The 20830-nt window shown below is 42.0% G+C and overlaps 2 protein-coding genes across 3 annotated transcripts in view; one reads left to right on the top strand and one right to left on the bottom strand.

Moving 5' to 3' along the window:
* Positions 1 to 1600: 1600 nt before the first annotated feature.
* On the bottom strand, positions 1601 to 8118 carry ABITRAM (actin binding transcription modulator). The gene is made up of 6 exons (XM_086315881.1): positions 7985 to 8118; positions 6314 to 6365; positions 5592 to 5721; positions 2907 to 2983; positions 2752 to 2821; positions 1601 to 2663 (listed from the first exon to the last, which is right to left on the bottom strand). Exons 1-6 carry the CDS (start codon positions 8079 to 8081, stop codon positions 2526 to 2528), a joined length of 564 nt encoding a protein of 187 aa, XP_086172007.1. The 5' UTR covers positions 8082 to 8118; the 3' UTR covers positions 1601 to 2525.
* Positions 8119 to 8280: 162 nt separating this feature from the next.
* Positions 8281 to 20830, top strand: part of ELP1 (elongator acetyltransferase complex subunit 1) — a 62684-nt gene continuing 50134 nt past the window's right edge. The window contains exons 1-7 of one of the 2 annotated variants that reach the window (XM_086315827.1): positions 8281 to 8626; positions 11914 to 12076; positions 12482 to 12634; positions 14286 to 14367; positions 15003 to 15083; positions 18127 to 18212; positions 20566 to 20662. In XM_086315827.1, coding sequence (XP_086171953.1) covers positions 11927 to 12076; positions 12482 to 12634; positions 14286 to 14367; positions 15003 to 15083; positions 18127 to 18212; positions 20566 to 20662 — 649 coding nt within the window. In that variant the 5' untranslated portion in view covers positions 8281 to 8626; positions 11914 to 11926. The remainder of the gene's footprint in view (positions 8627 to 11913; positions 12077 to 12481; positions 12635 to 14285; positions 14368 to 15002; positions 15084 to 18126; positions 18213 to 20565; positions 20663 to 20830) is intronic. The other variant, XR_015132083.1, reaches the window with a different exon arrangement.

Raw genomic sequence — 20830 nt, 5'->3', positions numbered from 1 at the left:
CAGTTGCCAAAAGGCAGTATTTCTACAGGCTTGTCTGATGATAATTATCTGGTTCAGCCCTCATAATGAATATGCACCCGATCCTGAAGAACCACAGAACTACCACCTAGCTAGTCAGTGTTATATTGAAGGAAACTTGAATTTACTGTAGGCCTTCGAGAGAAAATGGCATGTAGTCAGCTTTTGTTATGACCTTTATAAAATATTTCTTTATAGAAATCACCAAACATGATATTTATTCCCTGAAACCAAAATATTCTTTTAAATTACAATGGAAATAATGGGAGAATGCTGTTAAGAGTATATGTAAAACAGATATATAATTTTTTTTTTTTACTATCTTTAGTATCTTTGTTTTATGACATCTCTGGGAATCATTTGTGCTACATCAAATGGGGATTTACTGGTTTACGCTTACACTTTGAGCTCACAGTACTATCAGAGCAGAGGTTCAGAGTTACTACTTACATCATGTCTGGTGGGTATACTTAGGGGACAGTCAGGCTGGCACTTAAAAGAATTTTCATTATAAATCAAAAATAATTTTAAAACTATTCACAAAAGAGCTTATATACTTGAAATGAGAATTGTTGTTCACATGCAAGGTTGTGTCCAACTTTGTGACCCCATGGACCACAGCGCGCCAGGCTTCCCTGTCCTTCACTATCTCCCAGAGTTTGCTGAAACTCATGTCCATTGAGTTGATGAAGCCATCCGACCATCTCATCCTGTCATCCCCTTCTCCTGCTGCCCTCAATCTTTCCCAGCATCAAGGTCTTTTCCTTTGAGTTAGCTCTTCCTATCAGATAGCCAAAGTATTGGAGTTTCAGCATCAGTTCTTAAAATGAATATTCAGGGTTGATTTCCTTTAAGATTGACTGGTTTGATCTCCTTGCTGTCCAAGGGACTCTCAAGAGTCTTCTCTAGCACTACAGTTTGAAAGCATCAATTCTTTGGCACTCAGCCTTCTTTATGGTCCAACTCTCACATCCATACGTGACTGCTGGAAAAACCGTAGCTTTGACTATACGGGGACCTTGGACAGCAAAGTGATGTCTCAGCTTTTTAATATGCTGTCTAGATTTGTCATAGTTTTTCTTCCAAGGAGCAAGTGTCTTTTAATTTCATGGCTGGAGTCACTGTCCACAATGATTTTGGGGCCCAAGAAAAGAAAGACTTTGTCACTGTTCCATTTTTTCACCATCTGTTTGCCACGAAGTGATGGGACAGATGCCATCTTCGTTTTTTGAATGCTGAGTTTTAAGCCAGCTTTTTCACTCTCCTCTTTCACCTTCATCAAGAGGCTTTTTAGTTCCTCTTCACTTTTTGCCATAAGGGTGGTGTCATCTGCATATCTGATGTTATTGATATTTCTCCTGGCAATCTTGCTTCCAGCTTGTGTTTCATCCAGCCCAGTGTTTCTCATGATATACTCTGCATATAAGTTAAATAAGCAGAGTGACAATATACAGTGTTGAAGTACTCCTTTCCCAATTTTTAACCAGTCCATTGTTTCACGTCCAGGTCAGAGTGCAAGTGGGGGATGGGAAAGGGATAACTTAGAACTTGAACAGCAAAAGATGATGGAAGTCCAAAAGAATTTACACATCAATGGTAACTTTTATTTAAAAACAAATATTTGTATGTTTGTATGCATTGCAGCCCTTAAGGAAAAATAACAATTTAAAAAGCCCTTTTATTTGAAATTCATTATAAATATATAATCTTAAACCATAAATTCATAGATTTTTGTTTCTTTAAATATGAAAGCTTTTTTTCTGTTCAAAGGCATCTGTGTCTGTGAAGTATAATAACTTCTTCACTGGTTATCCTGTAACTGAAGTGTGAGAATGAGTGACCACAAATACACGTGTTACTTAACACCACATGCTTATACTTCCATGTTAGCAAAGCCCCTTTCAGGCCTTTTCATGTGTCCCCATTAAGAAGCCAGTGCTACATTGTTCAGAGCTGAAGGCCAACCTGTAGGAACAGAGAAGGCAAACTACACCCTTGCCTCTTCTTGGCAACCTAAGTAAGACCAGACGTTTCGGTGGTGTCACTCTGAAGCAGACTGGGGAAGAAAGGCCGGTTGTCTTCAGCTTCAACATGACGGAAAATTGAGGCAAAAACAATTAGCATGCTATAACATTCAAACAGAATTATGTCAAAACGTAGTACTTATTAATGGGCTACAGGATGATGAGTACATTTTTCCTCAAAATGCTTTGTTTGTTGGTTTTTAACCAGGAAAACATCTCTTGCTTGCTAGTTAGAGAAAAGCAAGAGAAGAACAGAGTGAGTGAGTACATGGGTAGTCAGATCTGGGAGGTGGAAGACAAAGTAGAACTGAGGCTTGTTATGCTAGACAAAGAAGGAAAACTTGGTCAGGTTTTCAGACCGGGCCTCCCTGCGGCGGCCGGGTGTGAGGTCAGCTTCGCCCGTGCTGGTCTGTCCTCGGAGCACGGACTAGGCCAGTGAGGACAAGGAGGCGGTGCTGCTCTCTCCGTCTCAGGCCTCGGCCCTCACGAGGCAGCTGTTGTGGCTCTGAGGCGTTTCACCACAACTTCTTCGTACTCCTTTTGTGTCAGTAACCCTTCTGTTATGCTTTTACTTTCTTCAAATTTAGGCAACACAACTGCAATGTAGCCCTCAGTAGATGGCTAGAAAGGAAACAATATTTAATGTTGAATGGTACAAAAATAAAATAAGAAGTGCTGGATGGGCTCCTACTTCCCCAGCCCTTTTTACCTTCTCTTGAAGAATAGATGGTTTATGGAGAATGTTTTCATTCACTTCCATCAACCGTCCTCTAACACAGCTAGTTAAAAAAAAAAAAAAATTGTTTTGAAGAAAAATATTAACCTCCTTTGTTTCTCCAAAGTTGCAGTTCAAAAGTAACTTACCTAGATATGGTATATTCTTCTCCATCTGAGCAGTAAATCTTACACAGAGGTGCAAGTTCTGTGAGAAACTGTGCCCCCTGGTAATAAAAGGGAAGAAAAATTAATTGATGTGCATTTTCATTTTTCTTTGAGAGGCAGCCCTCAGTGTTACAACAGCATATATTCCTGGAATTCGTGTTTTAAGTAAAAATGAGTAAAGTACAGAAAAAAAATTCATTTCTTCAAACATTTATATATTAAATGCCTGCTACGGGTCAGGTAACATCCTAAGCTCTAGGGGTAAAAGCAGTCAGACACACGTGATAATAGTGTAGTTACATATTAAGAATATATTTTATTATACATTATATTTAACTGTATATGAGAAAGCTCCATATATCCAAGTGTAAAGATATCCAAAGGGCAGGGAAATCTTATCAATAAACAATATAAAATCCAATATTATAGCAAACGACAGCAATGTCATACAAAGTTTCATTAAGATTCCCACTTAGTTTTACATTAGAACTTTAATATATGAAAGGACTTCTTTATTAGGGTCAATCACTAAGGCTTTTTGAAGAGGGATCTTTGTTCTAATTTTTTAAAAAATGCACTTTCAGGAAAATGTGGAGAACAGAAAAGTTTTCAGGAGCAGTTAGGAGTAATTTACTCCTTACCCCATCTCCCACTAGTGAATACTGCATTTTGACTTCAGTCTGAATGTCATGGCATGGTTTTAGTTTCACGTACTCCACTGTATGGATGTATCAGGAGAGGTTCTGACAAATGCCTACAAGAAGGCTCACAGGAAATGGATGCAGGCATGTCTCATGTGTTGCTCTTTCTTTCCGGGAATTTTTATTGCAGTGAACATTTGAGGTCTAGATACTGTTCTTTAGGGCCTCTTTACCACTCACAATATTATTAGACAGTATTCAGGTGGTGTTAGCACACGCTTCACTTCTCTGGTATGTGGTGACTTTGTTTCAAAATACTAGTCAGTGTGACTCCCACTTTTGGGAGAAGCAGTTAGAGATTCATCCTAGATGGTTTCTCTACCACTGGGTCTGTGTCAAAAAGAAGTGTTTTAACCCCTTGTTGTCACCTCCCTTAGGAGAATAAATGATGAGCAGTGCTGAGATCCAATCAAAGTTTATCTACAGAGGGTTCCATATGCAGGTCCCTCTCTGTTCCTCAGTTGTAACAATGGTGTTACTGTTTTGGACAAAGATTTATCACAGGAACATCAGAAGCACTAACTGTTACTTGTAGTTTGTAGATTTCAAAGAATGGTCCATGCTTTTTAAAGTCCATTTTCTTCTTGAATGAGGAGGAAAAAAATAATTATAAGGCAGGTTATTAGAGGCCTTTAGGCCTAGTATAAACAAGGGTCTTACAGAACAGTGAGGGTAATTAGCAGAAACTCTTTGTATGAACTCAATAAATGAATATCACTGCAGATGGTGACTGCAGCCATGAAATTAAAAGACACTCCTTGGAAGAAAAGTTATGACCAACCTAGATAGCATATTAAAATGCAGAGACATTACTTTGCCATCAAAGGTCCATCTAGTCAAGGCTATGGTTTTTCCAATAGTCATGTATGGATGTGAGAGTTGGACTGTGAAGAAAGCTGAGCGCCGAAGAATTGATGCTTTTGAACTGTGGTGTTGGAGAAGACTCTTGAGAGTCCCTTGGACTGCAAGGAGATCCATCCAGTCCATCCTAAAGGAAATCAGTCCTGAATGTTCATTGGAAGGACTGATGTTGAAGCTGAAACTCCAATACTTTGGCCACCTGATGCAAAGAACTGACTCATTTGAAAAGACCCTGATGCTGGGAAAGGTTGAGGGCAGGAGGAGAAGGGGACGACAGAGGATGAGATGGTTGGATGGCATCACCGACTCCATGGACATGAGTTTGAGTAAACTCCGGGAGTTGGTGATGGACAGGGGGGCCCAGCGTGCTGCAGTCCATGGGGTTGCAAAGAGTTGGACACGACTAAACGACTGAACTGAACTGAACTGAAGTCATCTACTCAAACTTTCCTATCTGGGGGCTTTGTCAGGATATTTTAGTATGGTATTGAATTGTCCTTGGTGTGATACCCTCCTTTAATAATATTGGTCTTGCATAGAGTTGTAGAGGATAGAGGTAACATTTTTATATAACTGAACACTATTTGGAGAAGAAAGTATAGCTAGATGTGTACTAAACTGGCAATGATTTAGGAATAGGAAATGATATGAAGCAAATACTGTGTATTTTAAGACTGATTTTTTTTTCACTACCCCAGAACTGTGTTTTTCTCTTTTAAATTCACATGTGAAAATATGTGACAAAAAAGCATTGATCTAGAGTTTATAAAATTTGACATACTGGTTTAATAAAATTAGAAGGGACAAAATATTTTCTTATATTGGTATTAGAGTTATTCTTTCAAAGGCCCACTTTCTCCATCCTTTATCCTGGGGATGGTAGGGATGGTGGTGCAGACCCTATATGACAGGTAATATACCTTTTGAAATACCTTATCTTTTTGGTCTGAAAATTTCTTCTAGAGTTAAAAGTTCAAGATGATTCTTAAAATCATCTCTAGCTGCCAGGGAAGTGCGCTGAGTATATATTGCTGGTTATAAGACTGACTGGCTCTATCATTATTCTGATAATAGAGGATTTCAGTAAAGAAATACAGGTACATACCCGCTTAAATTTCCCAGAGACTTTGTTCTGAAGTCTGCTACAGTTGGTACTGATTTGATAAGAAATGCTTTTAATTGTTTTTCCACTTTGAAGAACTGGATGAGATCCTGCCAACGTGATGACACATATTCTATGAGGAGCAAAAATTGATCCAATATTACTGCATGGTATAATTCTTCCTCCTATAACATAGTATTCCTACTGGCACAAGAAGAGCTGAGCTGACATTTGTTTAGTCAACCTGTCATTCCCTCCCCACCCACCCCTCCCCCGCATTTTTTTCCCCCAGCTACTATTGGAGCTTAACTGAAGAATACAATAATAAAAATGGAGAAAATGGGATTGAATTTCCTTCCCCTAAAAGGGGAGAGTACCAAGGTGTTAGATAGCACTGAGGCATCATATGTACATCTGTGTTTCCACCCTGGTCCTCTCCCTGGGCTCGGGCAATTCCACGATTAGGCACGGGCTGGTTACTTGAAGTAGTAGCTGGCTGACTAAGGGTATGGTCCTCCATTTGGATGTCTGAGTAATCAAGTTTACTTGTTTAGTGTAAGCATTGAAAAACTCATTCTTGTCAACTAAACGCCTATTATATATATAATACCATCTCTACACAGTGGAAGATAATAATTTAGTGAATATTCAGTATAAGACCATACCAGGCTACAATACCAGAAAAAAAAATTTTTTTAATAATTTAAAATTTCCAATTTGCTTACCGGTTAGAGTGCTGTAGTATACAGTGGTCTTCACAGGGTTTTCCTTTGACATCTAGAAGAAATGAATGCGTCTATGGCTCTTGAGTCAGTATTTACTGCCACTGTGTGGTACTTTCTTTGGTTCATAAAGATAGTTAATTGTGAAGACTAGATACATATGCCACTGGTATCCCCTCATTACTCAAAAAGATACACCTAAAGGCTTCCTATAAAGGAGTTAAATCTGGACCAGATGGAATCATTCATTCAATGTCAAAGTGATGTTAATTCTTTGCTCCATCTTGTTTTATCCTCACTTTAAAATGATTATACTCGTTAATTCTATTAGAAAAAAAAGTGATGATTAGTGATGCATCTTTTTAATATAGTAGCACATGTTTTCTTGGTCAATTTTAGAGTAACTCATCTTGGTTTGCCCAGGACTGTCCTCATGTTAGCACTCAAACTCATGCATTCCAGGAAGTCCCTCAATCTAGGATAAACCTGATGGTTGGTTACACAAAATTTGGCCAATAAGACATATGCGATTATAAAATATTTCAATATTGCAAAAAATGATTACACCTATTATCCCTGAATGAATATAAGCAAGGATGTGGAGGAGGGTCTCCAGTGATGCTCCCATCACTCTTATTTGAAGGTACACAGAAGCTCTCCAATAGGATACCTACTTGTAAGTGTATGTTAGTCACTCAGTCGTGTTCAACTCTTTGCGACCCCATGGACTGTAGCCCACCAGGCTCTTCTGTCCCTGGGATTTTTCAGGCAAGAATACTGGAGTGGGTTGCCATTCCCCTCTCCAGGGGATTTTCCCGACCCAGGGATCGAACCTGGGGTTGCCTGCACTGTAGGCAGATTCTTTACCACTGAGCCACCAGGAAGTGGCAAAGTGTAATAGATTAGGCTTTCTTGTTGTTCAGTAGCTCAGTTGTGTCTGACTCTTTGCCACTCCATGGACTGCAGCACACCAGGCTTCACTGTCCTTCACTATCTCTGGGCGTTTGTTCAAACTCATGCCCATTGAGTTGGTGATGCCATCCAACCACCACATCCTGTCACCTGCCCCCCACCCCCACCCCTTCTCTTGCTTCAATCTTTTCCAGCATCAGGGTCTTTTCCAATGAGTTGGCTCTTTGCATCAGGTGGCTAAAGTATTGGAGCTTCAACATCAGTCCTTCCAATGAACATTCGGAGCAGATTTCCTTTAGGATTGGCTGGTTTGATTTTGCTGTCCAAGGGACTCTCAAGAGTCTTCTCCAGCAAAACAATTAGAAGCATCTGCTATCTAAATGCCTCTTTCTAACCCACACTCTTTTCTCACTCCCTATGCCTCTAGCTTAGTTTCGACCTGATTGTTTAAATCATTTTATGGTGCACTGAGTCCCTTAAAACCCTTTAGGTACTCAAGGAGATTGGAAGCCAGTTCCTATCTCCCTCGGAGATCTCACCGAGATCTATCATCTTCCCTCAAGTAACCCACCCTCCTGAACTCGCACTGCACTCACCCTCCCCAGAATGCACCCTGCTGTTTTTCCATGTCTCTGCATTCCCTTGGCCTAGAGGGGAACAGAGATCCAGTTCCTTCCGCTGTGGGGAGAGTGCGCGTGGCTTATGATCTGTCATCATATTGCCAATGGGGCCCAGGAGAGACGAACATCATTCCTCACTTACCTGCTTTGTACCAGCGAGTAAAGTAACGATCCACAAGCGACGGCACCGCAGGCTCGGGAGCCAAGTCGGCCACAGGGTCCTTGGGCTCGGTAGTCATGGCGACCTCCAAGGCTGCAAACCCCGCCCTCCGGGACCCGGACACTTCCTCCCGCGGGCCCAAGAGTAGGGCGTCTTTCCGGCTTGTGGCCCGAGACACGCGATGTGCGCAAGCGCGCTGCTCCTCCAATCCCGCAGGCTCCGCCTACCGGCCCAATTATTGAGCTTTGGCATATGACGTCAAAGCAGAGGTCAAATACAATAGGCTGGGCAGGAAGACGTAGCGGTAGGGGGAGGTGGCCAGCGCAGCTCCTCACGGTACTTCGCCGGGCACCGAAGAAGGCGGGCCACGCCCCCTCCTCCTCGTGACCTCACTCCAGCGCAGCTCCGGTTGGGTAATAGCTGATGTTGCTCGCTCGTTAGGGTCCCGCGGCTAGCCTCTCCTAGGCCCCGCTTCAGCCACTACTGGAGCGGGTCGAGCGGCACGGCGACAGAGTGCACGCCGCGCGAGCTCAAGAGCAGCGGACAGAGGCGAGTGCGCGACCCAGGGCGGACGCACAGCTCTTTGGCGGGGGAGGTCCTCGGGGTCCTCGCAGTGCGGCGCAGGTGAGCGCTCGAGCGGCCTAGGTGGGGTGGGGAGGGTGGGGGCCACAGAAACGGGCCCTGTCCTCCAGAGGGTGTCCCGATGAAGAGATTCCCCAAGCACTCTGCCGCTGCCTGCTGCAGGCCCCAGAGTGAAGTGCGGCGTGACCACCTCTGCCCTCGAGCCTTGAGTTCTCTGTCTGCCGAGTTGCCACCTGCTGCACCCGCGGCCATCAGAAGGCTCCACGCGGCGTGGCAGGCGGGGAATGACCTGCTGCTCCCCAAGCCGCGCACTTTACCCAAGCTCCGGATTCCTTGCAGTGGCGGACAATACAGCTGAACCAGTTAATGCACCAATTAAAGTCTAACAATGCAGTTGAGAGAGACCCGGTCGGAGAAATTCAGATGATGTGTTGCGAGCCCCTTCGGGCACCTGCGACTTTTTCTTGGAAATGTCGTCCGTGTGCTTCTCCATGTTTTATGGTATCCTAGGTGGCCCTCTCCCCTGTGACCTCTGTGGAGGCAGTGACTGTAGTCTTTTTTGTCCAGAATTAGCACTTAGTGCTCAGTCAGTGTTGGATGCTAGTAGCCGATGGTAGGGTTACGTACTATGTAAAGGATTCAAACCGTCCATTGACAGGCAGGGCGGTAACCAGTGAATAGTTTACTATGAAAATGTGGGCAAAAGGAAAGCAAACACTGTTTCAACTTGAAAGACAGAGAAAGTAGAAATGCCATGTCCCCAGCGGGGAAACTAATTTGATCGAGAATAGTAAGCCATTTAATAAGTTGCATTTGATGTGCATTTGAGAAATCCTTGTAATAACAGTAGAAGGTTGAAAATGTGAGTTTAATGTTCAGTTTGGGGAGGGTCAGGGCTAAACATTTAGATCTAATAAGCATATTAATGATCTGTTTGGTACTTATAGTCATGGACATGATAGTTAGATAAGAAGTGGATGGATGAGGAGCAAGGGAAGAAAATAGAGGCACTGTCAGAATTTCAGAGAGGATCCAGGATTGATCTATGGTGTGGTGAGATCTTTAGCATGTTAGTGGGCTGAGAAAGGGTGAGTCATTGAGGGCAGGGGAGTTGGAGATTGCAGATGTAAAAAAAAAAAAATGGGACTGATAAGCTGAGGTCCTGGGAGTTTGGAGGGTTCTCCTTTCCTGGTCTTGAAAAGGAATAGGACACTTCTGAGAAGATAAAGGAAAAAGATGATGGGTGTGAAAATTTAGAGAAGTTTGTTTTAGGGCTGGGAGGGTTGGGGAGAAGGGGGATGAACGATGAGCTGCCCTTGGCTGGTGATATTGAAAGCTCAGTGATTTGAGAACTCAGGTTGTTCGCTATGTCTGTCAGTTAGGGTCTAGGCAGGAAAGCAGAAAACACACTGTATTTCAACAGAATTTAATCGGAAGAAGTGGTTAAGTAGCTCCTGGAAGAACAAAAAGCAGAAAGGAGCAGTGAAATAACTAAAAAGTAAACTGACGGAAGAAGTTACAGCGCTTAGCTAGATCTGACGCTCAAAACAAGGGAAGCCATTGGGGTTGTCATGACTTAACCTTAGATGAGAGACATTGTAAAGCTGGTGTTGACAACTCCAGAGCTCAGAGGAGGAGCTCCGTGTTAGTAGATGTCCAGCACCTGGAGGGGCACCTGTCTGGTTAGTGCTGGTACCTCTGGGGTGGTTGTTACCAGGCTGGTCCTGGGAGTGCTAGAGACTGGGACCAAGGGCCCCTGGAAGGAGAAGGGTCCATTGCTGGGGCGGCATTGACTGGAACAGCAAGGTTACAGGAAAAAGGGAGTCCTCACCTTGTGCCTTTACCTTCCAAATTATGCTGGGTCCAGAGGGTATTGATGAATAGAATGCAAGTTTACAGGAAGACATTTTGATGATCTTATCAGGGCAAAATAACAGCATAATTAGCTAAACCAGCATGAAATACATCTCATCCCCTGTCGCCTGTTTTCATCTCTTGCTGTTCCTTGTTTCCCCTCTTCTAGCCCAGACATTCTCTCGTCTCACATCTTCCTGTCCTTTCAGATCTATGTCAGTGGTCATCTTTGTGGTGTCTTTAGATGAAAGATAATGTAATTTTTATATTCTTTGAAAAAACGCAGGCTTTCTATACAGGATTAGATCTAAATTAAAAGTTTGCATGGTAGAATACGGGTTCAAATAATTCCCAGAAATTCTTAAATATATATGTCGTGAAACCTTACAAAACCATCGTCTGCCTTGATTCTCTTCCTCGCTTCTACCACGTGTGGTCTTGACTTCCTCTTAACTCACATTTTATGTTGCCTCATTCAGACTGCGCTTAATCTGCTGTGTAGTATAAGAAATGACTTGTATATATTCTCTCATTGTCATGTGTACAAAATGCAAGCTGCGAGAATTCACCTTGGATTAAGGTGACAATTAGGCCCGTGTGGTCTATGTAATTGTCACTCCTAACATAAGTTACGGAATTCTCCTTATAAACCTTAAAGCGGTCTGGATAGAAATATCTAGCATATAAGCTTTTTTTTTCCCCTTTTAGATAATGTTGTGCATTAAAGCAAGTCTGATTTTGCCTAAACCAAAGTATATTTCCTGTTGATCATTCGTTTCTCAGCTTTTCTGTTGCCCTGGCGAAAACGAGACCAGAAAAGTGGAGTTACGTGAAGTAGTGATATCAGGTTATCAAGCTCCTCCAATTGTTGATCATCATTTTGAAGGATCCTATTGTAATTTCGTAGTGTCTTTTCTCTCTGAGAGCAGTAAATGCTTTTCTTTATTTCTATGTTTGATTTCAATTTTAACTTTTTAATTAAGATAAAAAGCCAGTTTATAAATGTAGGTGGTGATATTAAAGTAATTGTATTTTCTCCAACTGCCAAGTATGTATACATGTAGACTTTTATACAATGTTGTAAATCTGTCAAGTTACAAAGATATCCTCATGTGCAAAAGTAACATGTTTTCTCATTCATTGTGTTCTTTGCTTCCTTGCAAAGTAACTGATGTTAAATCTTTTTTGAAGAAAAAACTCTGAAGTTGAGAATCTTGCCTCTTCCAAAGAGTGAGAATGTAAAATAGATTTCACAGCCTCACTTTGTAGACTCTAGATTTAAACAATTGGTTAGCTTGCTACCACTTATCTCTCTGGGGGTTCAGATTACATCTTTTTTTTTTTTTTCTGATTATTCTGACTTCTCTGCTCCCTGAATCATTTTGCTTGTACTGGAGTGTCATTTGTTGTTATAAAGCTGTTTTTATTTCTCAGAGAAATTAAAGCTTCACTAAGGGTATTTGTACTTTTTTAAGGCATTGCTTCATCATGAGGAATCTAAAGTTACTTCGGAGCCTGGAGTTCAGGGATATTCAGGCTCAAGGGAAACCACGGTGCCTCTGTCTCCGAGCCGAGCAGGCGACAGTGCTCATCGGCTCAGAGCATGGACTGGTGGAGGTAGACCCTGTCACGAGAGAGGTAAATTACTGATGGAGGTTATTTGGGTGAATTCTGATATCTCCCCTTAATTATATTTTGCTACTAATGTATTTTAGGTGATGACATTCTTAGTCCCTTTTCTCCCGACTGTAGATTTTAGAAAATTACAGTTTTTAGCTTCATGTTTTATTGGGTATCTCCAAAGAGACCAGGTATTTGTTTTATGTTTGCTTGGCAAAAGAAGCATATTAACTGTTTTCTTTGTTAAAGATGGTAGTGTTGTGATATTTCTCAAGTGAAAGTTTGGATTTTAATCTAGGAAAAAAATTTTTGAAAGCTTTTGTATTATAAAAGAAACATTAAAAAAATGTTTTACTTCTAGAAATGTTATGAATTGTTCTTGAAAGTAGATTGACTTAATTTGCTTGTTTGTCTTGGTGAAAGGTGAAAAATGAAATTCCTTTGGTGGCAGAAGGCTTTCTCCCAGAGGATGGAAGTGGCTGCATCATTGGTATTCAGGACTTGCTGGATCAGGAGTCTGTGTGTGTGGCCACAGCTTCTGGAGATGTCCTGCTTTGTAATCTCAACACACACCAGGTAAGCAAGAGAGACCAGGGAGGAGGAAATCTCAGGCATCCTCAAACGTCTTTTTTTGGTATGTCACTAGTTTTTCACAGATGTTTACAATATCGGGAGCCATAATATTTAGGCATTTTGCAAATTAGAGTCTTTGCATTTTACAGTTCTTTACAGAAAATTGTTGGCATGGTTTCAGGATTCTTCTTAAACTCAGTTTTGTCTGCTGCATCTATTAACAATGAGAGCATTCCAGATAAGAACAAAACCTCAAACCTCAAACCCATTCTTGTGTGGTGTGGCTCCCCTCTTGCTACAGCCCGATCCCGAGTTGTAACCCTTACTTCTCAGTTTAGGAAGTCTTTGGGATGTTTAGATGGCTCGTGTTTTCTGTTACGAATGCTGATAGGCCTCTCTTTGATGACTGACTGTAGAGTCCCTGAACTGCAGGTACTAAGGTGATACGTGTTCATTTTGTGCACAGTTTATGACTATCAGAGGTGATAGATTTCAGTGACTTGCCTCCTTCTCTACTCTAGCATAAGGCTGAGTTTCTGAATTTCTTTACTCGCCTTGATAGCTTTTTAAACTTCGTTGATAACTCCCTTAGCTGTCATCTCTTTAACATTGATGTGTCACAAGAGTTATATCACTAATCGTGGGATAATAACAGCTGGCATTTATTAAAGGTTTACAGTGTGCCAGGCACTTTTAAAGTATTTTTCATCAAAATTACGTGAATTTTGTAATTTTTCATTATAACTTTATGAAGTAGATTGTTGTTTCCTCATTCTTCAGAAAAGGAAATTGAGGCTAGGCCAAGGTCAACAGTTTTCGGGTGAGATTTGAATCCTGGCAGTCTAAATCTGGTACCTTTGCTTTTAACAGTTCCATTTAGTACAATAATAAATCTTCCTCTCAGTTCATGGTAAGAAACATCAAAGCCATCCAGTATAAATTGGTATTTCTCACATTTAAAAGGTATGCTTTTACTTGTAAAACATTTTGTAGAATTTTTTCCTAATTACCGAGCTCCTGTAATCCGCTGGTCTCCGTCAGATGGTGCTGATCTCCCTGTTTATGGCATCAATGTGTCTGTAAGACAGAATCCATGTTCCTTCTTGTCCTTATCAAGACAGTTCACTGTCTGTTTGCCAAATTCCTTTTTAGCCTCACCTCCCACCCCCATCATCCCTGTATACCTTATGCTTTAGTGGCAGCTGATTTTTAACTGCTCTTTTTTATAATTTTATGCCTCAACACCACATTTCCCAGCCCCACCCCCACCCCCACCCCCGCCGGTCTCTTCTTCCTAGCCCTGTTTCTACCCTTTAAAGCACCTCCTCAGAGAGCCTTTCCTGAACTAACCTGGGCCATTTGTCATTCTCTGCTCTGAGTCCCCACTTAGTTCCTGGAGACCTCAGTTACAGCCCTCACCCTACTGTAGAGGCATCTTTTATCTCGTTAATGGGAGGAATGGAGTGGCCGTCATCACATCCAGTCCCCATGATCTGTATCACGCCTGGTCTTTTAATACCTGTTACTGAATAAATGTTTATTGCTTAATTTCATCTTGGTGTGTTGTGAATTATTTTGTTAAGGTCATAATAAACATTTATCAGGGTGCTTATATTTTCATATTTCTCTTAACATTTTAAAATGTCTCTCTCAGCTGGAATGTGTTGGGAGTGTAGCCAGTGGTATCTCTGTCATGAGTTGGAGTCCTGACCAAGAGCTGCTGCTGCTTGCCACAGGTAAGCATGTCACTGGTCCCTAACTCGTGACTTTATAAGACATGACTCCTGACAGCTCAAAGACTTAAGTTTTAGGGTGCTTAGATTTTAAAAAAACATTTCTTGAAACAATTGAGGTAAGCTTTACTTCTTAACACATTGTTTTAAAAAGTTGCTGTGAAGTCTGTAGTTATAGTTTAAAATGTCAGCAATGTTTGTTTTAATATACTCTTAAGAGGAAGAGTTGCTGTATAAAATAAACTGATTCTGAAAACTGCTCTTCCGGTCCTTTTTTTTTTTTTCCTATAAGTCTTTTCATTCCGGCTGAGATTCTGTAAACTAGCACCCTGATGAGCTATACACTCAAAGAGGCATCTTGGTGACTGAACAGTTGCAGTTAGTGGAGGAGGAAGGGCTATGTACACTTTTATGTTAGCTTGACATACATAAATAGCTGAGAATAAGCACCAGGTGACTTACCCAGTCAAAACTTTTTTTTTTAATGAGCGTCAGAACATTTTGAATGAAATCTGTCTTCCCTATTTCAATTACAAATTCTTCCACTTCAGCTCTGTATCTTGCAGTGCTGTAGATACTTACAGAACTGCAGATTTGTTAAATGAGAACAAAATCATTCTTGTTTGTGCTCCTTCAAGGTCAACAAACCCTAATTATGATGACAAAAGACTTTGAACCTATCATGGAACAGCAAATCCACCAGGATGATTTTGGTGAAAGTAAGTATAACTTTGTCTGAAACATTTTGTGACTTTTCTTGCAGACTGATAGTCATAAGCCCAAAGAGCTGTGAAGCTTAAACCCTGACTTAATTAAGTGTCTGATAGCCCAGTTCCTTCAGTTCATTCCAGCTCTTAAAAGGCATACCTCTGGTGGCTCTTCAGGTCTGAGAGTCGGCTTTGTCAGTAACCGGGAAATAATAATCTGTGCTTATAGATTGGGTTGTTATTGCCCAAACCCCTAATGAGCTTAGTCTTGGGGTTTGATGAAAAGGACTAAACTGGCTGGAATAAGAGCATTTCTGATACACAGTTTGGGGGAAAATACAAGAGAGGTGGGATAAAGAGCTGACTTCTGTTCTATTGATTAGTTCTGAATGGTCATGGGAACCATCAGAGTGTTTTCTTGTACTGATCTAGCTGAGATGAAATGGGCACTAGGCTGTGGAAGTATTGAAGAGAGTAAGAGTGGAGATGCTTCTTGAGTCTAAGCAGCTCTGACCAACTTGAGGGTCCAGGTAGCTGGCTTGATTGAAGAGAGGATTAGGGGCGATGGTATTTTAAATTTTGCTGAGTTCTCACCTCCTGTCTTCTCGTTCAGCCAAATAAGAAATCATTTAGAAAATTGCTACTCATTTTTTCATTCAAAAATAATTTTCTTTTTTTCAGAAATAATGTTTAAGTAGGTACTGTGAACCCAGCAGTGTGTTTGATACTCTGGCTAAAACTGCTTTTCCCTTAAGGGGTCCTGTTAGTTCAATAATAACAGAACATTGCAAGTATTAGGGTAGCATGAGGAGAAGAAAGGAGTCATGGGGAGAGAAGACTTCCCAGAGGAGGCCAACTTGAGCTGAGCTCTGGCTTATCTGGTGTTGGGTAGACGAGGGTTGAGGGTTGGGGAGTGGTCCAAGTAACTGAATCAGTTCTTTCCAAGGCAGGGATGTTTCATAGAAGCCTTTGACACATCTTGACTGATTCAGGCAACTGTGAATACTTAAGCATTGCTTAGTGACCGGATATGGATGTGGAATTATATAAAAGGGAGAGATTTTGATTCAGTTTGATAGAGAATTTAGACATTGAATTATAGGAGATCAGTCATTAAAGGTTTTGATGATGCTCGGTTGATCGGTAGAGAGGGAAGAGACTGGAGACAGGGTGATCTGGTAGGAGGTTGTTACAGGAACCCAGGTGAGAGATGAAGGTGGGTGTGGGACCAGAAAAGGGGAAGAATGCAGGGAAGTTTTGATTCTCAGTGAAGATAGGAGTACATTGTTTGGAATTATGAGAAACAGTTTTGGAATATACGTGCCTGGTTCCTCTTTTGCCCTAGCTAGTTTGAGAAATACCAGTTTAGAGAATGAAATAAATAGGCTTTGGGTGTATAAGGTGAAGGAGAAAGTTTAGTTGGACTGTAGCCAGAAACTCAGGTTGTGAAAATAAAGATGCCAGTATCTGAGAGGAAATGGGGAAGTGTGGTCTGTAAGAGGTGGGTGGCGAGTTCTGTTTTGAATTTGTTAAAGGGCCATATGGGATCACCACACGAAGCACGTGAATTAGAAAGGGCTGATGCTCAGCAGAAGCCAGAGCTGTGGACTGGGAGTCACTAACAGAAGGTACAGTTTTACTAGCTCAGGGAGCAGGTATGGTGCTGGATCTAGGGTCCAGGGTGGGACTCTGGGGCAGCCAGCTTTGAGGATAGTCATAGAGGTTGTCGTAGAGGTCAGAAGCACACAGGTTTGCATGGGAAAGTGCGTTCTCGTTCATCCTGCCAACTTCATAAGTCTGATAGAGTATATCAAAGGAGGAGGAGTCCAAGTCAGGGTCTTGGGTCTTAGAAATGCATTTGTCAGTACAAAAAGTCACTGTGTAAAGTGGTGAATAGATATTTTTCTTCTAACCCAAGTGTCAAACTTGTTTTGTAAAGAGCTGGATAGTAATGTTTTTCATCTTTACAGGCCATGTGGTCTCTGTTGGAACTGTCCAACTATGCTGACTAGTGGGAAAGCACTTAAAGATAATATGTAAAGAAATGGGTTTGGCTGTGTTCCAGTAGAAGTTTATTTGTAATGATGCAGGCTGTAGTTTGCTGATTTCTGCAGTAGTCCCATCACTATTATCTGATCTCCCACTGGGAAAGGTTTTTTGCTTCCCTCCGGACCCTTTACCTCTCTGTGGAAACTTTTGCGTGGAAACCCAGGGGCATGCACCAGGATAGGCACTACTATTTGGATACAACAGCAGGGCATGCTCTGAGGTGTGAGCCATACAGTACTTGGATGTGCCCAAGCCAAGCGGACAGGAAACCGTCCTGCCAGCCGTAATTCATAGAAATTATAAGCAGCCCTGCTTTAGCACTGTCAGCGTCAGTTGTAGGGAGGAGGTATTGGGTCCTGAATCGGATGGATGCTCTCGAGGACATCTCTGTTGGACCTCTACAGCTGGAGGATGCCAGATCCTACTTCCAGAACAGAAGAGCTGCATCATTTCAGCAACTCTGACTTTATGGTTTATGTAGTAAGCTCAGCATTATGATTTAAAAAGAAGCCCAACCTGAAAGGCAGAAGCCCTGTGATGTAATTTTGGCCTCTGTCCCTGGGGCGTCTCAGTCTCTGTGAGGAGTTGAATTCCATAATCTATGATCTCCATCACTAGCAAAGAGGTTGGATACATTTAGCGAATTGAACATTTAAAATTGGAATTTTAGTACCGGCTCTCGTGTTTCGTCTTCTCGTGTTTCGTGTTTTTGTTATCCATGGAGGTATCACATAGATTCTTCATGTTTCATTCTTCTTACTTGTAAAGTGCAACAGATTGCTGGCTGACATCAAGGGAATTTATATATGATGGCAGTAATGCTCCAAAATAAGGGTATTTCAGAGTCTTCAAAATCACTGAGCATGTAATGTGGAACATAGGTTTTTAACATCTTGACTGCTGGTCAGTTTATTGAGAGGTCTCAGAGGACCCAACTTCATGAATCGGCTCTTATTTTATTTAGCTTATTGACTGTCTTGCATGTTCTCACTCAATTGTTCTCTAGGCAAGTTCATCACTGTTGGTTGGGGCAGGAAGGAGACGCAGTTCCATGGATCTGAAGGCAGGCAAGCAGCTTTTCAGATGCAAATGGTAAGGTTGGTCTGATGGATAAAGAACTTTGTTTGGAACAAATAGAAGTTCTGCTGCCGCTGCTGCTAAGTTGCTTCAGTCGTGTCCGACTCTGTGCGACCCCAGAGACAGCAGCCCACCAGGCTCCCCCGTCCCTGGGATTCTCCAGGCAAGAACACTGGAGTGGCTTGCCATTTCCTTCTCCAATGCAGGAAAGTGAAAAGTGAAAGTGAAGTCACTCAGTCCTGTCCGACTCCTAGCGACCCCATGGACTGCAGCCTACCAGGCTCCTCCGCCCATGGGATTTTCCAGGCAACAGTACTGGAGTGGGGTGCCATTGCCTTCTCCGAAGTTCTGCTACCCACCAGGAACTCTTGGGTGTCCAGATGTTACAGAAAGGGATCCAACTGCTCGCTGCTCTAAAGTCAGTCAAGAGGCAGGATTGGTGGAAAGAAAAGTTTGCTTTATTCCGGATGCTGACAACTGAGAGGGGGAGAGGGGTGCGCTCCTCTCCAAAGGCTGGCATTCCCTGCCCCCCAGCCCCACCCGAACAACCACTGGGCAAAAGCTTTAATAGGCCCACTGACAGGACTACATGCAGAAACAGTAAAGTCAGCTCTGACAGTCACCTTGAAATTGGTCATGCTGTTGTCTGATCAATGTCATCTTGATTATTTTAAGTACAGTTAATCTTTAGTTCTAGGGTCAGTTTGTTCCCATTTCTTTGAGGCCAGTTCTCAGAATTGCAGCAACTTATGTCATGGCTACAGTCTGGTCATCATGTAGTTAACTTCTTTCACCTAGTGGGGGTTTTAGAATCCATAAGATAGCTCACAGGATCTGGCTCAGAGAATTATTGATGAATTAAACGCCCTTGACTGTGCTTAATGACTGAACTATTACCACTTAGTCTTGTTTGGCTGTTTTCCTTTGTTTCTTCGTTTTTCTCACTTCTCTGATTGAATTTATTGTTTAGCTGAAGTTTTTCCATGGACAAAAGGCAAGCTGAGGCCATGGTGGCGGGGATGGGGTGGGGGCAAGGACCACCATAGGGTCCTGCTGTTTCACAGGTAGAGGGTGGTCATGGGCGTAAGCTGTTGAGATGCACTAGGGAATGAGAAAGATCCTCTTTTTCTTTTTTATTGCTAAGTTAGTCAGTTTTTTTTTTCCACAAAGAGAATAATTATAACCAATATTTATTTTTTAAAAAAGTCATCTCAGAAATGAAACACTCTGTATCCCTTCCTGACACTCTTCCGCTTCCTCCCTAGAAGGAGCTACTGTCCTGTATTCACTGTTGAGAATTCTCGTGCATGTTTTTATACTTTTCCTACATATGTTTATATTAGATTTTTTTTTTTTTTCTGGTTTCTTTTCTTGGATGAAACTCTTATGTTTTCCTTCTTTCTGGATACATTTTGAAGATAGAGTCCACAGGATTTATTGATAATAGAGCAGATGTGGGGTGGGAGGGAGATGAATTGAGGATCATCCCAGGATATGGGCCTGTAGAATAGAATATAATGGAAGCATTTTTGTCTGTACTACATGGGAAATTTGCCTGAGCTGACCTTCTAGAACAGATGAAAATCATACTCTGCCTGGCATTTGCGTTTCCCATGCATAATTTATTTCATGTAGCTCATACTTTGTCTCAGCCCTTCACTGGAGGAAGTTTGCGTTCTGTACTACACGGCAGTGTCACTGAGAATAAATCTTGTTAGGCTGCTGTGTATTCCCTGCTGTGCCGATTGTGGCATTAGCACCATTCTGACTTAGCTTTCCCTGGAAGGTGATGAAGGCTGCCCAGGTGGTCACTGGTCCCCAGCCCCACAGAACTGGCTTCTGTCTTCAAGGCTTTCAGGACTAAGATGCAAGTAGCACTTGAAACCTTTCTTCCTTCTGTGCTGCGGAACGAGGCGCTTATCCATGTTTTCATCATGGCTGCTGGCTTAGCTCCTCTAGCTGTTCCTTGCCCACCTTCCTCTCATCTTCATTCTTCTGTGCACTGTTACAAAGCTTACACAGTAAATAACATGCTGCTCTCTCAAATTTAGACAAACATTTATTTCTGTGTATAGTTACCTGATAGAGTCCTTAGTTTAATATTTTTAATATCTAGGTCTGCGGCTCTTCCTCTATTGCTGTGCTTAGAGGCCACTTCCTAATGCCCAGAGAAGGATTTTGTTTTGTTTTAGGTTGAGGATTTCTGGGTCTAAGGGCCCATCTAATAGGGTTCCTGAGGGTTCTGTGAAACTCATTTTCTAAGTAGCTTAACCCTTATATGAAAGATTAAACTTTAATAGCCTGAGACTGGTTAGATTGTAGATCATTTAAGGCCTCCAGTAACATCTGTGTTTTTCCCTCTCTTTAGCATGAATCTGCTTTGCCCTGGGACGACCATAGACCGCAAGTTACCTGGCGTGGCGATGGGCAGTTTTTTGCTGTGAGTGTTGTTTGTCCAGAGACAGGTATGGAAATAAATTGCTGCAGCTAAATAAAACTTTTAAAAAATCTGACTTAGGTCAGGGAGTTTTTCTGCCTTTTGCTCCGAGGGTTTCCTTTCATTATACATGACGTAACCATGTGCTGCCTTAGGTGTAAATGCATAAAGAAAGCATTAGAAGAGTTCTTTGAGG

The sequence above is a fragment of the Bos grunniens genome, chromosome 8, assembly GCF_055505025.1.
Source record: "Bos grunniens cultivar Pamir isolate PY7600 chromosome 8, Bosgru_T2T1.0, whole genome shotgun sequence".
NCBI lineage: Eukaryota > Metazoa > Chordata > Mammalia > Artiodactyla > Bovidae > Bos > Bos grunniens.
The sequence above is the reverse complement of the archived record's forward strand: the minus strand, read 5'-3'. Positions and strand labels throughout refer to the sequence as shown.

What these genes read in the sequence shown, in the direction of transcription:
- ABITRAM (XM_086315881.1), bottom strand. Translation starts at nt 8,081, where the DNA reads ATGACTACCGAGCCCAAGGACCCTGTGGCCGACTTGGCTCCCGAGCCT. An exon ending in ATACTACAGCACTCTAACCG is followed by an intron (nt 5,722 to 6,313) that starts GTAAGCAAATTG and finishes TGCTCCTCATAG; the next exon opens with AATATGTGTCATCACGTTGG. An exon ending in CATCTATTCTTCAAGAGAAG is followed by an intron (nt 2,664 to 2,751) that starts GTAAAAAGGGCT and finishes TTTCCTTTCTAG; the next exon opens with CCATCTACTGAGGGCTACAT.